Below are 8158 nucleotides of genomic sequence, written 5' to 3'. Positions count from 1 at the left end.
ATTCAGCGTTCAGGAATACTCCTGCGTTTCCAAATCAAATATTCCCTGTGGTCCCAAGTTAATTCTTAAAAGGTCTGAGTTCTGCAACCCAGTTTCTTGTCTACCTGCAGCTGTAATGCTTTTTCTACATACAGTGAAAAGTATTGTTTTTTGCACACTATACAAACAAAGCATACCATTCATAGAGAAGGAAACGAGAGAAGGTTTGCACAGAACAAGAGTTGAAGGTAGAATCGGAAGGTTTGTGGGGTGCAGCTTGCAAGAAGTCACCTCAGTCTGGCACGGTCTTGGAGATGGATCCAGGGAAGCACTGGCATCACTGCGGGCCTGGCTGGAGTTTATCCAGGGAGGAGGGGGCTGCAGTGCATTCATTACTGTGTCAAACACTGCAGGCTAAATAACCCCACTCACTAACATACAGCCCCCATACTCACAGTGCTGGTGGGGGGGGGATATGAGGGGAGAGTGGGGAGGAGGAATGGGGGTAAGTTGGGGGAGTTAGTGTTTCCTCAGTTTCCCCCCCCACTGAATTACACCCTCCCCTCCCCGTTAGAAATGCCTCCGGAGGGGAGGTTCCTACCTTTCCACACTGCGCATGCTCGGGGAACTCCCTGGCGGGGGCGGGGCTCTCCCCCACGGACTGGGGCTGCCTCTCCCCGCGGGGCGGGGTTCTCTCCTTCCGGGGGCGGGGTTCTCTCCTTCCGGGGACTGGGCTGCCTCTCCCCCGGGGGCGGGGCTCTATCCACCCGGGGGCGGGGCTGCCTCTCCCCCGGGGGCGGGGCTCTCTCCTTCCGGGGGCGGGGCTGGCTCTCCCGGGGGCGGGGCTGGCTCTCCCGGGGGCTGGGCGGCCTCTCCCCCGGGGGCGGGGCTCTCTTCCGGGGACTGGGCTGCCTCTCCCGGGGGCTGGGCTGCCTCTCCCCCGGGGGCGGGGCTGCCTCTCCCCCGGGGGCGGGGCTCTCCTTCCGGGGACTGGGCTGCCTCTCTCCCGGGGGCGGGGCTCTCTTCCGGGGACTGGGCTGCCTCTCCCCGGGGGCGGGGCTGCCTCTCCCCCGGGGGCGGGGCTCTCTTCCGGGGACTGGGCTGCCTCTCCCCCGGGGGCGGGGCTCTCTTCCGGGGACTGGGCTGCCTCTCCCCGGGGGCGGGGCTGCCTCTCCCCCGGGGGCGGGGCTCTCTTCCGGGGACTGGGCTGCCTCTCCCCCGGGGGCGGGGCTCTCTTCCGGGGACTGGGCTGCCTCTCCCCGGGGGCGGGGCTCTCCTTCCGGGGACTGGGCTGCCTCTCCCTTTCCCCTCAGTTCCGATGGCGGGCGCGGTGGAGGCGACGCGTTTGGAGGCCGAGCTGACCTGTGCCATTTGCCTGGAGCTGTTCCGGGAGCCGGTGACGGCGCCGTGCGGACACAATTTCTGCCGGGACTGCCTGACGGAGGCCTGGGCCGGGGATCGGCGCCGCCTCCTGGGCTTCAGCTGCCCGCAATGCCGGACCCATTTCCCGGAGCGGCCCGAGTTGCAGCCTAACCGGGTGCTGTGCGCCGTGGTGGAGGAGCTGGAGCGCGGCCTGGCCAAGCCGCCCTCCCCGGAGTCGCCTGCCGCCCCGCTCTCCGTGCCCTGCGATGCCTGTCCGCCCGGGGCCGGGGCCTCGGCCTCCCGCACTTGCCTCACCTGCCTGGCCTCCTTCTGCCCGCGGCACTTGGAGCCGCACCTGGAGAGCCCGGCCTTCCGCTCGCACAGCCTCAGCCCCCCGCTGCCTGACCTGGCCCAGCGCCGCTGCCCGCAGCACGGCGGCCTGCTCGACTTTTACTGCCGCCCTCACCGAGCCTGCATTTGCGCCGCCTGCCTACTGGAGCACCGAGGCTGCAACACCCAGAGCCTGGAGGAGGCCCGGGCCCGGGAGGAGGTAAGAGAGGAGGGGGGGCTCAGGGTTGGCACCCCGCCCCCGTTGCTGTGTGAGTCAGTGTGTGGGGCTGAGGTTGGGTTGACTGCGAAGTGATGCATTTTGGTGGATCTAATGTAGGGGGGAGCTATACAATAAATGGCAGAACCGTCAGGAGTATAGACACACACAGGGTCCTTAAAGGTGGCAACGCAGGTGGTGAAGAAGGCATTATGGCATGCTTGCCTTTATAGGATGGGGCATAGCGTATAAAAGTTGGTGTATGATGTTGTGGTTATATAGAACGTTGGTTAGGCCGTATTTGGAATACTGTGTCCAGTTCTGGTCACCACATTACCAGAAGGATGTGGAGGCTTTAGCGAGAGCGCAGAAAAGGTTTACCAGGATATTGCCTGGTATGGAGGATATTAGCTATGAGGTGAGATTGAGTAAACTGGGGTTGTTCCCCCTGGAAAGATGGAGGTTGAAAGGTGATCTAATAGAAATCTATAAAATTATGAAGGGTATAGGTAAGGTGAACAGTGGGGAAACTTTTTTCCAGGTCAGAAATGACAAACGTGAGTGGTCACAGGTTCAAGGTAAGGTGGCGGGGAGGTGGGTAGGGCAAGGTTCAATACAGATACGCGGGAATGTATTTTACATAGAGGGTGGTGGGGGCCTGGAATGCACTACCAAGCAAGGTGGTTGAAGCAGAAACTCCAGGATCATTTGAGACTTATCTAGATAGCCACATGAACAGACTGGGAATAGAAGAATACAAACGGATGGTCTAGTTAGGAACACATGATCGGTGCAGGGCTGAAGGGCCTGTTCCTGTGCTGTATTCTTTGACTCTGGTTAACATGGTGACAGGGAAGTCCGTGATTTGCTGTTTGGAGGAATACTGCTGGCACACTGCCTGCTTCCTGCTGCTGTTCTGGGCGGCTGCTGTCAACCAGATAAACATTCGCCTGAGTTTCTAAAGCACAGGAAACGAAACTAGCCGCAGCTGTACTGTTTGATAAGGGACAGTGGGTCAGTGTTAATTTTATGGGACACGTTAACAGTGATATTATGGAGAAGTTTCTAATTTAACCACTGTGCAGAGGAATGCCCCCCAATTCAGGGGTGCTGTCCCTGCAAGAGGTGGCAGGGTGGTATCGTAGTGTTCCAGAGACCCAGGGTAATTCTCTGGGACCCAAGTTCAAATGTAAAATTGCGTAAATTAAACTCAATCCCTGGAATTAAAAAAGTTTAATGATTGCCATGAAACAATTGTCAATTGTTATTAAAAAATCAAACAAATGTCTTTTAGGGAAAAAAATCTGCAGTCTTACCTGGCCTACAGCTCACAGCAATGTGATTAACTTTTAAATGCTCTCTGAAATGCCAAGTGAAATATTCGGTTGTATTCAATAATTACAAAAGGAATGAAACTGGACACATTAAAATCATTCCTTACAGGTAGTGTCCCACATACCATGGCGGCATGGACAAGTTGGGCTGATGCTGTAAACATCTGACTTCCTATGACTATCACCATCTCCATTCCCCTTGCCTCTTGTCCTCTTCGCCCCTTTCCCCCTCGCAGAGGTGGTGGGAGACACACTGGGATATAGTCAGGTGGAAGTTGCCTGGGAGTCCTCAACATTGACTCTGGACCCCATGAAGTCTCGTGGCAGCTGCTGCTTCACAAAGTCAGATGTGGGGATGTTCGCTGATGATTGCACCGTTTTCGTATACTGAACCTACGTCCAAATGCAGCAAGACTTGGAGAATATCCAGCTTGGATTGGCAAGTAACATTCACGCCATGGGTGGCACAGCGGTTAGCACTGCTGCCTCACATCACCAGGGACCTGGGTTCGATTCCTGTTTCAGGTCACTGCCTGTGTGGAGTTTGCATGTTCTCTGTGTGGGTTTCCTCCGGGTGCTTCGGTTTCCTCCCACACTTCAAAGATGTGTGGGTTAGGTTGGTTGGCCATGATAAATTGCTCCTTAGTGTTCCAAGATGTGTAGATTAGGGGGTTAGCAGGGTAAATACTTGGCATTATGGGGAACACGTTTGGGTGGGATTTCCCCTTAGTGTCAGGGAGATAACTTGGAGTTACAAGGATTGGGCCTGGGTGGGAGTGTTGGTGCAGAATTGATGGGCTGAATGGCCTCCTTCTGCACTGTAAGGATTCTATGTATTCACAGAATGTCAGGCAATGAGTCGAACCATCACTTACCTTGACCTTCAGTGACATTACCATCACTGAATCCCCTTCTATTAAAAGCCTGGGGGATACCATTGACTGAACTGGGCCAGCCATATGAACACGCTACCAAGCAGGTCAGAGGTTTGGAATCTTAAGTCCCCAAATCCTGTCCACCATGTGATGGGATACTCTGTTCGATGTGATGACTGGAACCAGTATAAAAACAGCTACCTTTAGAATCATAGAACATAGCACAGTACAGGCCCTTTAGCTGTTGATGCTGTGCCGAACTATGTCCGAACCCAAGATCAAACCATCCCACTCCCAATCATTCTGGTGAGTCATAGAGGTTTACAGCATGGAAACACTGAGAGGAATGAGAATTACAGATTGGCACTGGAGGAATGCTTTTTAGCCCATCATGACAGCTTTTTAAAAATTGTTTTCCCACTATTCCTGCTAATTCCTTAGCTCCTACCCTTGTGGGAGGTCATATTGGAACTGTATAAACCCCCAGTTAGATCACAGCTGGAGTGCTGTATTCAGTTCTGGCCACGTTATATGAATGATTTTTATTATTCATTCTTGGGATGTGGGTGTCACTGGCTGGGCTAGCACTTGATTACCCATCTGAGGGCAACTCAGAGTCAACCACGTTGCTGTGGCTTTGGAGTCACGTAAGAACAAAATCTCACAACACCAGCTGGGCGTTAAGCTGGTGTTGTGGGATTTCTTTCTGTTTTATCCCAGTCTAATGCTGGCATCTCCACATTGTCACATAAGAATGGCAGATTTCCTTCCCTAAAGGACATTAGTGAACCAGATGGGTTTTTCCACAAATTGACAATGGTTTCATGGTCATTAGTAGGTTCTTAATTCCAGATTTTTATCAAATTCTAATTTCACCATCTGTCATGGTGGGATTTGAACCCAGGTCCCCAGAGTATTACCTTGTGTCTCTGGAATACTAGCCTAGTGACAATATCACTACACCATTGCGTCCTGTCACTGCACCAGGAGAGGATATAAAGGTGTTTCCTGGAATGGAGAATTTTTCCAATAAAGAAAGGTTGGATAGGCTATGTTTGTTTCTTTGGCGCAGAAGAAGCCGAGGATGTGTGGGAGGATTTAACCGACGGACAAAGAGAGCGTGGATAGGAAGGACTAATACTAAAAACCAGAGCTGGAGCCACAATATCAGGCAGAATAATCAGGGAAATTAAGTGTTTTTTGGCCAGTGTGGTAGGAACCTGAGCTCATTGGTTTACTGGTTGGGAGAGACTGGAGCAGTGACGTCTCACCCTGATGTGGTGTAACCTGCAGGGTCAGGTTAGGCTAAGGGGCTCTTTGTGAAAGCATATAGATCTGATGGACTGGGTGGTCTCTTTAACTGTTGCCAATGTTCAATGGTTCTAATTGCTGCAATTGGACAAAGTTGTGAATATCTACCCTTTGATAAGCTGTGTTTGATCAATGTGTTATTATCAGGCTGTACCAGTCAATTCTCGCACGCAACTTTATTCTCCAGACTTTCCATATCTCATTCAATAACTCAACCTAAATTTAACATCTACTAGAGCCTCATTTTCAATCTCTAAAGGTCGATTATTGGTGAGTTCAGGATGACCCGTTGCTCAGAAAAGGTTATTTGGCAGAATGTCAGAGTCAGCAATTAGCTGCATGATTCATTGGAACAGGAGGAAGCCATTCAGCCCTTCGACCCTATCCCAGACCATGGCTGACCATTTATACGTCTGCTGGTTTCCATGTCCTGATGTGGCGATGCCGGCATTGGACTGGGGTAAACACTGTAAGATGTCTGACAACACCAGGTTTAAGTCCAACCAATTTATTTGATAGTAAACTCACAACCTAACTAATGTTAAATCATCTTCTGTCCAGTCCTGCTACCTTTTGGGATTAGATACACACAAACAGCTCACATTGTTTATTCCCCTCAATGTTTTCACTATCTTTCTATTTGTAATATAATCCTTTGTGTGGTTTGTCCTCCCCAGAAACATTTCTCACACCTCACTATTGAATTCCATTTGTCACTTTTCTGTCCATCTGACTTTTCCACATTCCAGGTGATACAAAGCCTGTTGATGCAACCACTTCTCCTAATATAACCTCTGCATCATTCTGGTAAGGCTTCTCCCTGACTGGAGAGAACTTCTGGTGCCTGTATTGTAAGAGTAACTTTGAAACAAAGCAATAGTTCTGATCAGAAATAATCTTCTCCAGGAAGAACTGAAGACGCAGCAGAAGAACGTGCAGTTCCAAATGATCCAGATGCAGCATCACCTGGAACTGGTTGAGTATCAGAAACAGCACCTTATGGTGAGGGTTCCACTGTGCACCAGATAATGCGGTCAGGCCAACACTGGGGTCAGTGTCGGATGTGGACATGACAATACTGGGGGTCGAAGTCAGTGTTGGGGGCACACCGGGGTTCAGGGGGAGGGGAGGGAATGCACTAGGGGTTGGAGTCCAGAGTTCTTGAGGGGGGCTGGAATGGGGAAAGGCACCGGGGACTGGGGGAGGGGTTGAGGGGGTACAGCACTGGGGGTCAGGGTCAGTGTTGGGAGCACACCGGGGGTTCTGGGTTAAGGGGAAATGGCACTGGGGGTCAGGGTCAGCGTTGGGGGCACACTGGGGGTTCTGGGTTAAGGGGGAATGGCACTGGGGGTCAGGGTCAGTGTTGGGAGAACACTGGGGGTTCTGGGGAAAGGGGGATGGCACTGGGGGTCAGGGTCAGTGTTGGGGGAACACTGGGGGTTCTGGGGAAAGGGGGATGGAGGAGGGGTGGCACTGGGGGTCGGGGGTACACCGAGGGAGAGGAGAGGGACTGGCACTGGGGGTCAGAGTCAGTTTTAGAGGCTTGGTGGAGTATGTGTGTTGGTTCCCAGCCCAGATCGGGGTGGGTGGCAGGGAGTGTTGTGGTTTTGGGTCTGAGTTGTTTTGCTGATTCCAAGTGAAACTGGTGATGAAACACTAAAGATGGATATCCGTTACCCAGGACTCCTCGGTGAAACAGAAACTGTCCAGTGAATTTGCTGAGATGAAATCCCTGATTGAGGCAGAGGAGAAAATTGCAGTCAAGATGATTGAAGAGGAAGAGAGCAAAGCAACTGGTCAGATTGCCGGGGTACTGGAGAGGCTTGGCACCCAGCTCACACAGCTGAAGCAATACAAAGAGCAGGTGGACTCTGCGCTGGCCAACACTGGAAGTATGGTGTTCTGGAAGGTATGTTTGTCTCAGGCTGGGATTGTGCTGATGCTGCTGCCAATTTGAGGACAACACTAGCTTCATCTAAAGGAGCTGAAACATTGGCTTTAAGTAACAGTCTGGCTGCCTTGATGAAGTAGCATCTTCTACAAATTTTTCAAACTGATTCCCAATCAGCTTGGTTGTCTAAATGTGAGCTGTAAGTCTGTGGGGGGTGTGGGGCCCTGTTTGCCTGTGGGGGGTGGAGGGGAGGGGCCCTGTCTGCATGTCAGGGGGTGGGGGGGGAGCTGTCTGCGTGCAGGAGTGGCGGGGGGGGAGCGGGGGGCCCTGCGTGCGTGTGGTGGGTGTGAGGCCCTGTCTACGCACAGGGGAGATGCTGGGAGGGTGTGGGAAATGGCTGGAAAGGGGCCAGTCTGTGTTGGGGGAGGGGTTCTGGGGCTGGCTGGGAGAGGGGAGTTGTCTGTGGGGGGTGGGGGGGAGGGTCTTCCTGATTTCCAAACTGACACTGCTGTTTTGTTTTCAGAACATTTCTGAGCTTCCTGTAATCTCATTGAACACAAACAGGCCCCCTAAACCAATAGAGGTCAATGGCAGGAAGGTGGAGCTGGTTGAGAAAGAGGTGGTTTCTCTAAAACAGGCGCTGGTGCAGCTGGTGAAGTGTTCACTGCAGCAGAGAGTGCGGCAACTGGAGCAGGCCGGTGAGCAGAAACACCCCCTCCCCAATTAGATAGAATCATATCAGAGTTTGAGAACTGGAGGAGGATGCTTTGGCCTGTTGTGTTCTTGCCTCAGCTTCTCCCTGGCCTTTGCCCTTTGCTGTGTAAATGCTTTTCCAACTCCCTGCTTCTGCCTTAGCCAG

General features: G+C 52.6%; 1 protein-coding gene across 3 annotated transcripts in view; it reads left to right on the top strand.

Moving 5' to 3' along the window:
• The first annotated feature begins 1253 nt into the window (after positions 1 to 1253).
• trim25 (tripartite motif containing 25) overlaps positions 1254 to 8158 on the top strand; it is a 29139-nt gene continuing 22234 nt past the window's right edge. For all 3 annotated transcript variants that reach the window (XM_080184209.1, XM_080184208.1, XM_080184207.1), the window contains exons 1-4: positions 1254 to 1891; positions 6315 to 6410; positions 7090 to 7317; positions 7823 to 7997. In XM_080184209.1, coding sequence (XP_080040335.1) covers positions 1298 to 1891; positions 6315 to 6410; positions 7090 to 7317; positions 7823 to 7997 — 1093 coding nt within the window. In that variant the 5' untranslated portion in view covers positions 1254 to 1297. The remainder of the gene's footprint in view (positions 1892 to 6314; positions 6411 to 7089; positions 7318 to 7822; positions 7998 to 8158) is intronic.

Source organism: Carcharhinus amblyrhynchos, unplaced genomic scaffold, assembly GCF_965287045.1.
Source record: "Carcharhinus amblyrhynchos unplaced genomic scaffold, sCarAmb.v2.hapA scaffold_611, whole genome shotgun sequence".
NCBI classification, from domain to species: domain Eukaryota; kingdom Metazoa; phylum Chordata; class Chondrichthyes; order Carcharhiniformes; family Carcharhinidae; genus Carcharhinus; species Carcharhinus amblyrhynchos.
The sequence above is the reverse complement of the archived record's forward strand: the minus strand, read 5'-3'. Positions and strand labels throughout refer to the sequence as shown.